Below are 17,035 nucleotides of genomic sequence, written 5' to 3' on the forward strand. Positions count from 1 at the left end.
GATCCCTACTTTTGTATCTTTGGGGTAAATACCCAGTAGTGCAATTGCTGGATCATATGGTAGCTCTATTTTCCTGCAAAGTAATTTTTAAATAACTACACCAACAGACACTGCTTCCATCAACCAGGATCAAGAGAGCCTCTTCTGAGTAAAGGCACAATATTCCTTAGGGGCTGCTATGGCCATAAATCAAAAATAACCTTTGCTTGTGCATATTACAGAAGGAATGTTGATTATCTGAGCTACTGTCTGTCTAGGTTTAGCAGTAGTAGTGGACAGTTTAAGAGCTTCGTGTTTCAGAGACACCTGGGGACTTGAGTCCCAGGTCTCCCAATTATTAGCTGTGTGACCTTGAGCAGGTCACTTAAGGGATCTCAACTTCAGGCTCCTCATCTGTAAAATAGGGATAACGGTATCTGCCTCAGGGGGTTGCTGTGAGAACTACTATGTATCTGGAACAATGAGCAACTTTTTTAGAATGAGTAACACAATCAATAGCATCATCTTTAAGCATACAAGAGATGTCATCTTTCAGCCAAAAGCAGATAGAAACAAAATAAACAAAACTAATTAGTCAAGTTATATACTTCCAGTTTTCTGGTTCATTCAAGACTGACACCTCGACTTCATAAAGAAGTACTGATAAAAATAGGTTTCTAAGAGATTCGTAGATTTGCTTAGGGAAAAATTTACCGGGTTAAAAGTTAAATCTTATTTCTAGTCCTGGATATGTGCTAACTACCTGTTTCACTAACGGAAATTTACTTAACCTTTTTGCTCACACATCTAGTAAAAATACTTTATTTTGTTGTAATTTTCTCCATGCATTTGTCTCCTCTGCTCTCCTCCTGTTGGCAAGCTAGCACTGGGTCCATTCCTTTGGCTTCTCTGTAACTCCACTGCCAATTAACGGCCCCATGGTAAAGGGTCCAAAAATACCGAAAGAATCGGGACACTTTTTTTTCCCTTTTTATCAATGAGTTTATTCTGATCCAGCTCTAATATTTTGTAAAATTCCAAGACAAAACTCAGTAAGAGGGCGAACTGTTCTTTCATTAAATCCTGAACACGGAAAACTGGCTGTCAACTTACCGGAGCGAGGCTTAAATCCATAACCTGACTCATTTGCCTGTTGGCAGGAATGCCAGCTTCCTTCCTGTAAAGTGGTCAGGATGTCTACTAAAACCAACAGACATGATCTCATTTTATGAAATGCCTACTCTCTGTTTTAAAAAAACTAAATTATAAATTTGATTCATCAATTAATCCCTAAGAGATCAATGTGTTTACTTACCTCTAATGATGTGCCTACTTCCGCCGTGTGGGAACCCGACCAGACTTACCCGCGCACCCTCTTACCTCTTCGTGGTCGTCGCCTGCATCCGGCTCCGGGTGTATAGCGAACCCAAAAAGGACCTGTTCGTAGCAACCAGCTACCAGCTCCATTCAGCAGCGCACGTGCCTCTTCAACCAGCCCCGCTCAGCTGAGAATGACGAAAGCGGATGCCAGAGGAAGTAGGGTCCTTCCTCCGTCGGCGCTCAAATTTACGTCACGAGCGCAGGCTGCCTTTTGGGCGCCTGCCTCCGTGAAAACGGTTTCAGAGCTCGAAGATCACGCGGAGCTTCCAAGAGGAGAATAAAGAAGAACGCCACATGAGGAAGTGCTCATGACGAGGAGAAAAAAGTTAGGGGCAAGCAGACATATCCTAGGTGGCTGCGAGCTAGACACGTCTAAGGGGAGTAGGGCGGGACATCCTCTGCGGAAGCCCCCTCGTTTGTGTGACGTCACGGAGAGGCGGGGCCTCTTTCAGCCTGGGCGGGGCTTCTGGCGGTATCGTGGGGGTTAGTGTGGAGGCGGCTCGCCTGTGGGTTGTGAGACGGGGGACAGGAATTGGGTTTCCCTTTTGTGCAGGAAGCACAAACGAGCCTTTCTCTCTCACGTTCTCTCCTAATAGGGCAAAGAGGGGGTGGCGTTCAGGGTTAGCGGTTTCTAGAGCCGACCGCGAAGGGGCCCTGGAGCTCCGCTTCCCGCGCTTCTGTCTGCCCGCCGGGTAATCCTGCCTCGCGCACCTTTCCTTACAGCTGGATTCGCTTGTCTGATTTTGGGGTCGCATTGGCCAACGTTGCCGCACACCCCGGGGAGGGAGGAGGACGCTTTACTTGAAAGGCGGACTGATTGAGGAAGAAGGGCGCAGTCATCCTACGTGAACATTCCAGAAGGAAATCTCACATTTCACTTTTCACCACCTCCCGGTTCAGGTGCAAAATGAAACATTCATGAAAGCAAAGATTGCCTTGATTGACGTTTTAGATTTTCTTAAGGTGTGGAGATTCAGAAATGGCAGCTTTGTACAAACCTAATGGAATACATTCTGGAGCGTCATAATTTGTCTCATAAAGGCCACGGCAGGTGGATTTGACAAGCAGGAGGTAGATGGCACCCGTCGGTGTCAGTTCTTCAACCCCCGTTTATCGCTGATCCTGTAGCACTTTGACCCTTTTGTTTTCAAGAATATTTGTTCTCTGGAATTGTGAATTGTCACCACGTATCTAACTCGGGTTTATTTTCATTTACACTGGTTTGAGTCTTGTAGAAATGATTCTGCATGCTTTAGTTGTCATTGCAACCCAAGGAAGGCCTTGTCTTCTGTGCACTTCGGCGACTCCACCTGAAAGCCCTTCTCAGGCACTGAAAATGCTGTAGTCAAACTCTCGGTCTTGGAAACTCGTGTAGTCGTTCACTGTTTTATCCTAATTCCTTCACTTTGTGCTAATTACCTACAAAAAGTCAAGTTATTTTACTATTTATTTTCTATTGACTGCTTCTTGACTGTTTCCACTGGAGAACCACTCAAGTGGGAAAAGTGTGAATTGCTGCAGTGGGTGTCCCCTGGGCATGGGACAAAGAATAAGCAAGACATTTCTTTGAAGTGTCATATTTTATCTTGAAAAATATGACTTACTGCATTTTACTTAATGATATATCCGTTTATTTTAATGTAAAAGTGATATCCTCTCATCCAAAAAGAAATCTTTGAACAAACCTGTTTCAAGGGTCGCCTGCGTGGCTTAGTTAAGTGTCTCCTTCGGCTCAGGTCATGATCTTGGTATCCTGGGATGGAGTCCACAGGGGCTCCCTGCTCAGCAGGGAGTCTGCTTCTCCTTCTGCCTCCCCTCCCCCCGCTGTGCTCTCTTTCTCTGACAAATATATAAAAAAAAATTTTTTTTTAATCTTTTTCTATGTACTTTTGTCTCTGGAAAGCCCCTGGTGCTCTTCTTCTTTACTGCCAGGGAAATCTCAACTACTGTTTGATAAGAATTAGTACTCATTCAGTACGTTTTTTGAAATTAACTTTAGCACTGTAACAGGGTAATTACTATATTCAGCATCTATTACCAGATTGTCACATTTTTACCAGCTTGTCACATTTTAAAGAAGAACACTATGGCTTGAAAAAGTCTTTTGCTCCAACCAGGAATCTTTTAGAATATAGCTGGTTCTAGAATGAAAGCCATAGTGTAAACAACATAAACATAACTCAAAGTAGTGTACTTTTTCTTTTTTTTAACTGTTAGAAATTACTGGAACCAATTAGAGTTCGAAAGACCTTAAAGAGCATTTATCCAGGTAATCCCAATCTAAGGGAGTTTATGGATAAATCTTGGAGGCTTTGAATCCCCTGAAATTTATGCAAAATTGTGTATGTACATTTTTGGAGGAGAGCACTGATAAAAGTTCATTACATTTTCAGAAGGATTAGTGTCTCTACAGTTAAAATGCACTCATCCAGTATGAGGTTATAAATGTGAAATTGGTCTAGAAAAGTAACTTTCAAAACCACACAGCTAAGTAACAGGCCTAGTGCTGCTGCTTTTTATATTTCCTTGGGCTCAAACTTTCTTTTTAACAAAGAAGAAAACAGTTTTTCACTCTCTAAAGAAAAGCAATACAAAATTACATACTTGTTCAACTGGATTCAAACTGAGCATACTTCCTGCAAACCTCCTGTTCTCTTAATGCAGGATGCAAAGAGCCATTTAATCTCATTCTTGTGAAAACTACAGTTGCCAAGAAACAACCGTTAAAAGTTCATTAACGCTAAAGCACAACAGGATTTTGTTGTTGTTTTGCTTTTAAATTATTGATTGAAAAGCTTTCTACACTTGAGCCATGCATTGATTTATTCATTCATTCAACAAATATTTATTGAGTGCCTGGCTTTGGTTGGCTAAAGAAAAAACAGTTTGTTTTGGGAGTGGGGGGAGGCAGCAGTTGGTAAGGTGGATATACTGGGCTAAAAGCAGGATATAGCAGAGAAAATCAGCCTTGTTAGAAATATGAGAGTTTAATACTCCTCCTCAATTACCCTCCTTTCTCACTGTGGCAGGTAGCAAGTCTCAACTTTTAGGAAGGCAGAGGTGCATGTGCATATTCCCAGAGGATTTTGGTCTCTTTTTCACGTAGAGCTAAGGGAAGCTAAGAGTGGGTTACCTCCCCTGGACACTGGCCAACTGTCTGCCCTGGGATAAATTTGCTTCACCTGCTTCATGGGAATAATGCAGGTGAAATATGACAAGTCGGCATTTGGGGCTTTTAAGAGAACAAAACAATATTTATGAACCCTTCCTTGTCACTGTCACCAACAAAGCCCCTGAATGTCCATCTTCTCTGGAGCTTTGCTCAGGGTCCTCTGTACCCAGCTCCCACCATCATGCTGGGTGATTTCAACATGCATCATCGACATCCCTTCCTCAGCCTCCTTACCACCTTCTTATCAACGTCTAGCCTCTGCTTTCCTTTCTAACTACAGCTTGATCTCTCACCCATTCAGAGCAAAAATTGTGATTTTCCTTTTATAAAATACAGCTCTAAAATAAGAGAAGGAACAAAAAACTCATTAAAGTTTTACAAAAAGAATCCTTAACTGGTATGTTTTATTTGATGGCCAAGCTGCTATAGTAGTTAGGAATTGAGTTTAACTTCATACAGTAACCTAAAACAGCTGTGGCTTAACCAAGACATTGATTTCTTAAGTAAGAGAAATCTAGAGGTAGCCAGGCTAGTGCTGGTACAAGGAGTCCACAGTCACCAGAGACCTAGACCCGTTTTCTCTTTCAGATCCTATGTTCTTGTGCTTGACTTCCTCCATGATGTCACCTCATAGGCCAAAATATGTGCAGAGTTTGGGTTCCAGCCACCATATCTATGATCTCAGCACTCTGTCTGGGGAAAGGGTGGAGGACAATAGGCCTCCTTCCAGCTCAAACTCCCTTGGCCCACACAGCTTTCCTCAACCCCCTTATAATAGTTCTATTTACATCTTACTAGCCAGACTTTGGCCAGTTGAGCGCATCTACCTGTGCAGGGAAAGCTAGGAAATGTCTTTTAGTGAAGCCTATCTCTGCCCCCCAAATAAAGTCAGGGTTCTGTTATTAAGGAAGAAAAAGAAACTGAATAGTGGGTGGTGCCTAGCAATGTGTTCCACAGCTGTTCATCAATACCATCTCCCAGGAAGCTAGGGGAGATCTAGAGTAGGGACTCCACCTGCTTTGTGTAAGGAGGCCTTCAGTAAATAATGGTGAATGAATGATTTGAATCCATGCTGATTATTTTTTACATTCCAGGTAAATATAGACTACATACACCAAGCACTTTTTTTTAAGATTTTATTTATTTGACAGAAAGAGAGAGCAAGAGAGGGAACACAAGCAGGGGGTAGGGGCAGAGGGAGAAGCAGGCTCCCCACTGAGCAGGGAGCCAGATGCGGGGCTCGATCCCAGGACCCTGAGATCATGACCTGAGCCAAAGGCAGACGCTTAACGACTGAGCCACCCAGGCACCTCATACATCAAGCACTTATTAATAAGCTGCAGGGAAATGGCCAGACCCGAAGTGCCCCTATTTGGACTCAAAAGTTACCTTCCTACATTTTGACACGTTGCGTAGGCTTGCTATTTAGAAAAACAGAATCTGAGTGAGGTCTAATCCAAATCTACTCAATCGGGACCTACCTTTTAAACAACATGCCGAAGTAATTCTTCCGCACGTTGAAATTTGGGAAGGCATGCTTTATTGTGTTTTTAAAAATGATACTGAACCACAGAAAAATTTCTTTAAAATATTTTCTTGTACCGGCTTTAAGGGGGGAGGGGTGGGACGGGTGCACGTGTTTGTGTGTTTTCCTTCAACTTCTTTCCACCAGCTGGTCAGCGTAATAATTTCAACCTGTAGAGGCTATAAAAAGAGTCCATTAATTGCTGGTTCGAATAGTTAGCAGATAACTGAACTGAGGAAGGAAATGTCAACTTGTGGTTTCTGTCTTAAGGTTTTAGTTATTACAAGCGACTCAATTATTGTAGGGGGTGGGATGGAAACTTCGGTCAGTCCCTCAAACACATACTCCTCTCTGTCCCCACTGGCTTCCGGCTACCTTCCCTGGGGCCAGCATTTGGTAGAGGGGGGCTAGCAGGCTTAAAGCCATCTCCTTAGTTTGCAGAAGTCCCCCCAGGTGACCCCTATGGACTCCTGCTCCAACCACACCTTAACCCCATTGTAATGAAAGTCAAGCAATTTATTGCCTAGCAGGAATTGTCACTAAGTGTAATTACTATTCTCAGGCAGTTGTGAGAAGTATATGCTGGCGTGAGAGGTGTTAGCCCCCTTACCTGGAATTTCTGATACAGGAATAAAAACTGTGGAGACCTGGTCTCATTCTGCCAAGTTTCTGGATAAATGGCGGGGCAGGAGAGTTTTGCAGGTTTTGGAATAGCTCAACAAAATCATTATTACTGGTACTGGCAAAGGTAAGCTGTTTTTTCCCTACTCTGAATGAAAATGAAGGCCATCCGTGCTCTATTTCTTACATGATTTTTGGCAATTTACCAACTATTGCTTTGGAAATAGGTGTTCTTAAACAGTTAATGCAGAAATCATCCTTACCCTTACCCCTTAGCCTCCTGGGAAAGAAGAAAGAGTCCTGGGGTTCTGAATGATTCTGCCTTGGTTGGTGAGGTCATTCCTGTTGTCTCCTCTCCACTACTAGGGGGAAGCCAGTGTTCCAACCCTGCCAAGCTTACCACTCCGGCAACTGGTTTGAACAACAGCACAGCGGTTACTCCCTTTCTGTCTCCACCTGTGGCTGTGCAGCAGATGGAAATGGACTCGACCTTTCTGTGCGGGAGACCTCTGGACCCCCAGCTGAAACTCTGGTCCTGCCTAAGGTATCCCTCCCTGAAATGATTCCTAGATCATCCGCGTGCCCAACATAGAAGCATCTTTTTCCTGTCTTCACTCCTCCAGATGCTCTCATTCCAATTCCCACAGCCATGGCTTTTGCTCCCCATTTTAATACCAGAGAGTAAAAGCTGATGACTGAAGAAATTCAGTGAACAATTTAAGTCATTACTATCTTCCAAAAACAAAATCCTAGGCTGATGACGTCTGTGCCTAAATTCTTACTACTAAATTTTAGATGACCATTCAATTGATTTTACTCTTAAAATAGGACTAGAGGTAGTTTTGTTTTACAGTAGCAGAAAACATTAACACGCTTTTCAAAGATACTCTAATATTTTGGTTACTAAAGTAAGCTATTTCTGAAATCACACGGAGGGACTAGAGTAAGGGAAAGCTTTCTCCATCCTTTTCCCCATCCCTTCCCTCTTCCCCATCTCCTCCCCATTTAGAAGAAAGTCCTGTTCAAGTGCATCTACATCCTCTAGATTTTTCCCTTCTACTCTTCGTAAATCAGCGTGATTGGGCTTTATTTTTGTTTAGGGAGTTGGGGGAGACTTGAGCAAGAACAGACTGAGTAGTACATACTGGTTTACTCTTTGCTTCTGCTTATAGGTTGCATTAGATGTCCCTCCCCCCCCACCACCCACCCAGTTCACCCTTTTAATAAAGAGCTTTCTTTAAAAGTTGCCCATTTGGATGTGCTGTGATATTAGCTCATCCCTTATTGACTAACATTTTGAATGTTCTCAGTGCTTTAAAAACTTTTACCTATCTCCAAGTATTTGAGTGGTTTTTGGCTAAGAATAAATTTCTAGAGGGGCGCCTGGTGGCTTAGTCCGTTAAGCGTCCTGACTCTTGATTTTGGCTCAGGTCATGATCTCAGGGTCGTGAGACTGAGCCCGGGTTGGGCTCTGGGCTCAGCGAAGAGTCTGCTTGAGATGTCCTCTCCCTCTCCCCTCCCCCTGCTTGCACACTCGCTCTTGCACACACACCCTCTCAAATAAATCTTAAAAAATTCTGGAAGTGGAAGGTCTGGATCAAAGGATATAACATTTAAAATCTCGGACAGCAAATTACCAAAAAGCTTGCCTAAATTTACACTTTTTATGGCTGCTGGGGGTATGCTTGCCTCTATGTTTCTGCGTGTCATTAACCAATGTGACAGGTGAGGAAGCCATATGTCTATTATTGAGGGCAAATACCTTTTAAACTGTTTCTTGGTATCTGTGTTCTGTGACCTCATTGATGTCCTTTGCCCACGTTTTTTTCTGTTGGTTGTGCCCCTTTCTTCTGTGTAGATACTTACATATTATGGAAATTAGCACTTAGTCAAAGTGTTAGTTTTCTCTCCAGTCTGTTTGGTAATGTCCTCCTTGTGGGATGGCCTGTGCCTTAAACCCAGAATTAGATTTAATATTTAAGCCCTCAGTTTTTAAAACTTGCATTTTTTGCGGGGGAGGGGGTTTTGCCCAAACTTTTCATTTTCAGTTTTTCAAGTCTGTTTTAGGTGTGCCTTCTTCCAAATAAAATATCTTGTTAGATTTCTTGGCTTTTTCTTTTTAAACCCAAATCGGCCTTTTAGCAGATGTTTGATATTGCATCACTTACAAAAAAATAAAAATCTTTTGCTACATTGCCTGAGGTTTTAGCACATTTCTTTCTTCTACCCCTTCCCTTTTTTGACCTTTTGGAAATGGTCTATGTGTCTTCTGGTGGTTACCTCTATCTTAAATAGAGAAGTGTAGGTTTGAGTATATTAGCAACTTTGGGAACGAAAGTGATTTCTGATTTCTGTGTACTAGTGAGAAAATGAAGAAATTAACACTGGACAAAGAAATAAGACAGTAAGACACAACAAAAGAACAAAGAAACATAAGTAACATTTTAAAAAGAAATTAATACCCCTTTTTCTCTTCTTGTCCCCCCGCCTTCTTTTCTCCATTTTTGTTGACACCTTCTGGGATTTTCATCCCACTCCAGGCAAATTATTACTATAATATGCAGTTTCAAGAATTATAAATATATTCTTGTGCCACCTGCCTGCTTTCCTGGTGGGAGTTTTGGTTATGAAGCTGATCATCAAAATTCCAGATGGTCAGGCTGTGCCGGGCATCTTTTGCTCACATGCCCTTGCTTTAGTCTTGCCTAAGAAAGTGTGACCTCTGCCAGATGTCACAGTTTATTGCCCGTTTCCCCTACCATAGCACGCCTGTGTTCTTAGCTCTTATTTCTCCAAGAGCTTAGCCTCCTGAGAGCCCTCTGCATTTTGACATTGTGTCTTAAGATCAGAGGATGTGAATATCTTCAAAATGATTCTCAGGTCTTTGGGCTCCATAAGCACATCTGTCCCAAACTCCCACTAGCAGAGGAAAACAGTTACTAGATGTGCCCTTCTTCAAGGACACCAGCACTGCCCAGGTGCCCCTTACACAAAGAGAAACCTCCATCTCCAGAGAGCATCTGCTCCCTGAACCCTGGTAATGTAGGATCCACATTTACCAGAACACGTGTTGAAAAGGAGGAAATGTGAAGTTATTTGGAAACTGTATTATAAGAAATGCCTCATTCAAGCACAGACTCTGGCTGTCTTAGCCCTTTCTAAATAGGAAAAACATGCCAGTGGTGAAATTAAATTTATGGTAACCATATAATTTATTTTCAAAACCAGGATCTATTTCTGACGGAAAGGGAGGCATACTTTCAGATAGATTGAAAAGAAGAGCTAGGGGGTCTTTGGCTTTCAATATAATCTCAATCTTCTTAGCAAGGGAGGCTTAATTGAGTTCATTGGTGCCAGGAGCTACCAGGGCTCTTCCTGGATTGGTTGGTTCCTTGGAACAGCTGTACATCCTTAACAAAGACAGTTCCCAACAGGTGCCTATGGAGAGGAGTCATAGAAACTTACACTGTCCCAGGACAGCCAATAGGGTCTGGGTTAACCAACCAAGATTTATTTGGGGAGTGCTTCTGGAATTTACTTCTTTGATTGACTGGTTTGCTTTTCTATAGTCTCTGCATCTGCTTAAGCACCTATTGTCCTGGTCCTTATCTGAGCCATGGCCTTGGGGTATGATTAGAAGGCTACAGGGAGAATGTGCTCATGAAGATTTTGCAAGTTGTCATCTGGAAGGAAGGGTAGACCACCAGGTAGAGAGTTGGGCATTTATTTAATGCAGGGACTATGGAGTCTGGACACCTGGGTCCCTGGTGTCTGGTTCATATTCGAGGCCCTGGGAGGCCAGTTAGTTCCCAGAAGCTTCAGAGAGCCCTGAGGTCTTTGTCAGGCATGTTCCTCCTTTATGATTTTTTCTTCTGTTGACTTCATCCACCTATTTTATAATTATAGTCCTTCATCATTTTGACAGCTAATGTTTTCTTTAAAAGCATGTGTTGATAATAAACCTTTAAGAAAAAAATTATTTTTTCTTAACATCCTGATTTCCTTATAGGAAAGCAGAGCTCTGGCAGAGAAGCAAGATGAAGACCCACTAGAAGGTAACAGAAACCCTATGTGGCCATGGTTGAAAACAAAACTAACCCATTCCAGGTTACTCATTACTCAGCTGGCTAGTAGCTGAGAGATTCTACTGGAAAATTCCTACGTAGGTCACATAAGCCGTTTTCTTCAGCAATTTGTCTGGTCTTGGGAAACTGCTTCTGTGGGAAGCTTGAGTAAAGCCACCTGTTTGGGTTTTTCTGAAGGACTAGGAAATGGGTACGTTTCCAAACAATAAGACAATAACTTGTTTTTAAGATCTGTTTCTTCCATAAATGTAAACTTTGGGATTAATTCTGCTTTATTTTTTATTTTTTTAAAGATTTTATTCTATTTATCTATTTATCTTATTTATTTATTTATTTATTTATTTGACACACAGAGAGAGAGAGAGAGAGAGAGAGAGAGCAAGCGAGCACACAAGCAGGGGGAGGGGCAGAGGAAGAGGGAGAAGCCAGCTTCACACTGAGCAGGGAGTCTGACATGGGGCTCAGTCCCAGAACCCTGAGCTGAAGGCAGACGCTTAACTGACTGAGTCACCCAGGTGCCCCTTAATTCTGCTTTAATTTTGATTGTTAAGGGGAAAAGTATCAGGTGATCACTGTGGCCTGGCCTCCTAGCTTCCCTCGGGGTTATTGGTTCCTGGAGGACATCACAGGCCCTGTCTGTGGTGTCAGGCAGTGCTCCTTGTAGTTCTTGATCTGTTTTGAAAAGAACAAAGTGCATCTGCTCAGAGCAGGACCTGTTTCTGACTGTGTCTTCTTCGAGGAAGGGAAGAAAGTGGCCTGTTTTACTTAAGTTATGGGAAAGAGAAGTGGGACAGACAGGCAGAGATAAGACCGTTGCCTACTTCTTATCACTTCCCCCACCTCCAGGGCTCCCCCACCAGACCAAACCCACTCACTGCCTTGTGGCTTTGTAGTCCCAGTGACTAAGTCAGCAGGTTAACAGGTGCTCAGTGTTCAAATGAAATGCAACTGATGTTTAAAAGAAATCTTTAAATGCTATGGGGTAGTTCTAGTTTTATTGAAATATATTTGGCCGACATTCCAGCTCTCAGGGGGATTTCATTCTGGTTAAAGCATGAGTCAAATCTCCCTGCTTTCATCAGTCCTGCAGACATTATAAAGATTAGAGGAAAACCTACAAAGAGTGTGCTTTCTGGATACAGACTGCCAGGGTTCAGATCTCACTAATGAGTTCTGTAATTCCAGACAAATTCATCTCCAGGGCATCAGCCTGTAAAATGGGATGTTAAAACCAACCTCTTAGAAAGTGTGAGGACAATAGCTCTAAAGTGCTTTTAAGTGTTTTAACAGCATCTGGCAGGTAATAGCCACTTCAGCGGTTAGCGTAAGCTCTTCGTAGAGCTGGAGCAGCTCTGTCCAGGGGAAATGTGATTTGAAACACAAATCCACCCACGTAGACAGTTTTAAATTTTCTAGTAGCCAAATTAAAAAAAAAACAAAACAAAAACAAACTAAAAAGAGATAGACAGATGAAATTAGTTTCAATATTTGTAACCTAATATACCCAAAATATTTCATTTAAACATATAATGAATATGAATGTGAAATTTTTAAAAATCTTAATAGCAAGTGTTCAAAATGCAGTGTGTATTTACGTCACATCTCCATGAGGACTAGCCTTATTTCAAGTGCTCAGTAAGCACATGTGGTGAGTGCCTACTGTGGTGGACAGCTTGGTCTCGAGGGCCCACAGGTTTAGGGAAGATGTAATTAGTTTGTCTTTTGTGGGTTTCTTTACCACTAGGGCCAACGTCACTGGAAGGGCCTAGATCATTAATCTGGGGTTCGTAGCTGACCACAGTGTGTCTGTTTTCTAGGCCGTAGATGACAGGACAGGCAGTGGTCTGCTCATAAGCATGGTGGTGCTGCCTTTCCTACCACCAGGAACCTGCAAAGCCAGGAGCCTTCTAACAAACAACTGCCCATAGCAGTGAAGGAAAGGACCCTGGGGCTTGACCTTAAGAAAGAATTTCACGGGGCACCTGGGTGGCTCAGTCAGTTAAGCGTTGGACTCTTGATTTGGCTCAGGTCATGATCTCAGGTTGTCAGATGGAGTCCTGCCTTCAGCTCCATGCTCAGTGGGGAGTCTGCTTCCCCCTCTCCCTCTACCCCTCCCCCTGCTTGAGCACTCTGTGTCTCTCTCTCAAAATAAATAATCTTACAAAAATTTTTTAGAAAGTTAAGGAAAAAAAAACAAAACAATAGAAGCATCTAATTTTATGACCAGAAGCTCTCAAAGGAAATGTAGTTCAAAAGAGATGGGAAGCTCTAAAGAATAAGAATTGGACAGCATAGTCATGAATGACTCCAGAGAAGAAAGTAGGAAGTAGCTCATGAAACATATCTGATGCATTAAGCCTACTTGATGATCTTGGTTCTAAAATAAGTATAGAAGGATATTAGTCAGCTCAGGCTGCTATAACAAAATGCCACAGACTGGGTGGCTTGAATAACAAAGTTATTTCTCATAGCTCTGGATACTGAGAAGTCCCAAATCAAGGTGCTAGCTGGTTCAGTGCCTGGTGAGAGGTCTCTGCCTGGCTTGAAGATGGCCACCTTCTCATTATATCCTCACCGGGCAGGGGGAGAGAGCGCATCAGTATTGGTATCCTTTTTTGTAAGGGCACTAATCCCATCAGACTAGGGCCCAACCCTCATGAGTTCAGCCAACCCTAATTATCTTCCAAAGTCCCCATCTCCAAATACCATCACATTGGAAGTAAGTGTTTCAACCTATGAATCTGGGGGGGATACAAACATTTAGCCTGTAATAGGCATACAAATACAAAGGAGTAGCATGATCCCATGTATTAGGAAGTAAAAAAATTACAGTCCTGAATGAGCTAAGGCTTGCAAAAATTACAAAGGAAGAGAGGGCTTCTTTGGTTACATTCAGAACAGGGAGACAAAACAAGGGATGGCATTAAAAACCTTGGAAACCCAGCAACTTGGAAGTAATATCTAGGTCTGATGCTTTCATGATAACTTAACACCACCTCATCATAGGGTTCCAGGTTTTAAAGAAGAAAGGCCAGGCTTCCCTCTGTTTCTGAATTAATTGCTCTATATAGTTTGCATCACTTACATCAATCTGTTAATTAAGCAAATAAAGCAACATGTTTATGGTTTCAAAGCCCCATCCTATGGGTTTGGTCTGGGCTCCCTTGCAGTGTCCACCCAGGTGCTCATGCTAGAAACTCTGGGCTCGTCCTTGACCCTCCCTTTCTCTTTAGCCCCAAAGTGAGTCCATTTCCAAATACTGTCCATTCATCTCCCAAACCTCTCTTGAGTCCATCCATCTCCTCCATCTCTTCCACCATAGAGATGCTCATTGAGTCTGGTAGTGGTGCTTTTCCAGCTTTAATTTCTATTTTCAAATCTTATTGAAAGGAAACATGCAATTTAAAAATTCTAACATGAAATGTCTGCAATATTTTCCTGCTCATTTTTTTTGAAACTCTGATTTTAAGCCATTGCCAATATGTGTCCTATAAAACGTATTTTTTTTCGTATGCATTAATTGGCTCCTGCAGATCCAAACCTTCATGTGAATATTGAGGAATTAAACAAGGAGTTTATGATGAAAAGTGAGGAACTCTACGACTCTCTCATGAGTTGCCACTGGCAGCCTTTGGATACGGTTCACTCTGAAATCCCAGATGAGCCCCTGGAGAAGCATGATGTTCATTAAGCTACCCCACTGTTCTATTGATTGCCTCCTGTTTTGTTTTTGTTTTTGCAACAACAAAAATTCTCCCAGGAATGTACTGGATGCTATATGTAAATGCAGATCTCCAGGTCTTGATTGTGACTGACATGATAAAATGTGATGTAAATAAACTTTACCAGCACATCCATTTCTGGAAGTGTGTTATATTAAATAAATGTCAGAAGAGATAACCTAACTATCTTGGTAGACCAAGCTGAACTGTAAGACATTTGAAAATAGGTCTAATAGGAAAATGGGCCTGACGTGAACTGGTTGGGGCATTAATGGATAGACGTGTAAATATATAAAGAGTATGGTAGCACATAATCTGTCTTGATGGGAATTCATAGCCAGAAGTTGGCAGGTGAACGATGATCCTTTAAAGTTTGGGGCAGCTTTGTAATGAAACTCAGCTTGGTGGGGCAGTATATATCCTAACATGCAGAAATTGAAAATATTTGATTAAGAAGGCCTAGATTTAGAATAAAACATTTAAAAAAAAAAAAAAAAAGAAGGCCTAGATTTAGAATAAGAGAAGAATTGAGTGAAAGATAAAATGAAACTATCAGCATAAATGTATATGTTGGAAAGGCTCCTGCCCTGTTGCTGGAATAGCCCACACTGCCTCTGATCTCCTGCTTATCACTAGTAATCCTATGAAAGGATAAACATCCGGCTTAAGCATGAGGATGTCTTTACATCCTCTATTACCAAATGGGATGAGGGTACAATGGGAGGTAGCAAATGCTGGGTTGTGGGGCAGAGAAGGCAAGAATGACCACATATCTCTATTGGAGATCAATGATTCTTCAGAATTTTCAGGTTAGCGATGATGGGGACAAATTTGAATGTGAGCAGAGGACTCCTCGTGATAGAAACCAGATAGTGGCAAATGCAGTATGAAAAGCAATGATTACTGCCAAATGGAACCAATGATAGCTGCAGAAAGGGGCAGGAGCTCTCCCTTCTAAACAAGAGAGAAATGGACAAAAACACAGATGTTTACAGTGTTGACATCGGTGTAGTTGGATGCCTCTAGTAAATTTCTGGGTAACGGGTCATCTGTCACTAGTTGGTGTGGCCCTGTGAAGTCCTCAGACCTATTCAAGTCCTTCTGTTGAGAGTTAACAGTGACCTGATTGGTTGTGATAACCCCCATTGGGCCTATGTTGTGGATCAATGTGGGTCATAGATAATCAACAGTGACTTCGCAGTTCTGTTTGTGGTTCTTGTGTCCATGCAGATGAGCACCTGAGAGCAAGGGCAGGAAGTATTCCTGTTCTGCAAGCAGAGAGCTAAGAAAACCAGAGATGGAACCTTGTGCTCACCACTTACTGATGACCACTACTTGGAAAAATGTTTTAATTTCTGGTACTACGATGTTTTGCTGAAGAACAAGAAAACCATTGGGCCAATGAGATGGATCCCCAGTGTCTGATGAGGCAACTTTAGGATTGTGTGGACCTATGGCCCCTTGCTTCTGATCGAGTAGCCTTCATGGAGATGGGGACTGGGAGGATTAGGCTCTTCCTTAGGATGGAAGTGCTGTGAGCTGACCGCAGGGTGGGCCTGTGGTAGTGTACATTGATTGTTGTAGGGTGCTTTGAGACCTAATGGTGTGCTTCAGTTTTCCTTGAGTGAACTCCATTGGGGTTTCAGCAGGAATCTGCAGGCCAGCAAGAGTCCTAGAGTTACTGAGATGTGACCTGTCTTAAAAACAAGAGGGAGAGGGGATGTGGCTGGCATCACTACTTCCTTTATCCACTGTGCCTTCGGTAAACAGGCTTTTGCCTCAACAGTCTGCATGTTGTATAGTTGGCACTTGGTTTTGTCTGTCAGCCTATCTTTTCTAGGACATGCTTTTCTGACTCAAATCTTAGAATGATTCTTTTTTTTTTTTTAAGATTTATTTATTTATTTGGGAGAAAGAGAACAAAAGAGAGAGAGAGCGTGCATGAGCGGGAGGGGTAGAGGGAGAAGAAGAAAGAATCTCAAGCAGACTCCATACTGAGCGCAGAGCTCAGCACAGGGTTCAGTCCACGATCCTGAGATCATGTCCTGAGGTGAAACTAAGAGTCAGATGCTTAACGGACTGTACTAGTCAGGTGGTATTCAAATCTTGGGATTCTGGTGAGGTCTTTTCTATCCTCAATGGCCCTTCTTCTTTTTTTTAATTTTCTTTTTTTTTATTATTAATATATAATGTATTATTTGTTTCAGGGGTACAGGTCTGTGATTCATCAGTCTTACACAACACACAGCACTCACAACACATACCCTCCCTAATGTCCATCACTCAGCCACCCTGTGCCCCCTCCAGCACCCCTCAGTTTGTTTCCTGAGATTAAAGTCTCTTATGGTTTGTCTCCCTCTCTGGTTTCATCTTGTTTCATTTTTCCCTCTCTTCCCCTATGATCCTCTGCCTTGTTTCTTAAATTCAACATGTCAGTGAGATCATATGATAATTGTCTTTCTCTGATTGATTTATTTCGCTTAGTATAATACCCTCTAGTTCCATCCATGTCATTGCAAATGTCAAGATTTCATTTTTTTGATGGCTGTGT

General features: G+C 42.3%; 1 protein-coding gene across 1 annotated transcript; it reads left to right on the forward strand.

Moving 5' to 3' along the window:
- The first annotated feature begins 1,302 nt into the window (after positions 1-1,302).
- C8H6orf52 (chromosome 8 C6orf52 homolog) lies at positions 1,303-14,615 on the forward strand. Its single transcript, XM_081827531.1, has 5 exons — positions 1,303-1,418; positions 2,182-2,259; positions 7,044-7,221; positions 10,687-10,732; positions 14,296-14,615. The coding sequence occupies exons 1-5, from the start codon at positions 1,303-1,305 to the stop codon at positions 14,451-14,453; spliced, it is 576 nt and encodes a 191-aa protein (XP_081683657.1). The 3' UTR covers positions 14,454-14,615.
- The last annotated feature ends 2,420 nt before the right edge of the window (positions 14,616-17,035 follow it).

Source organism: Leptonychotes weddellii, chromosome 8 (assembly GCF_054177405.1).
Source record: "Leptonychotes weddellii isolate Sample4059 chromosome 8, ASM5417740v2, whole genome shotgun sequence".
NCBI lineage: Eukaryota > Metazoa > Chordata > Mammalia > Carnivora > Phocidae > Leptonychotes > Leptonychotes weddellii.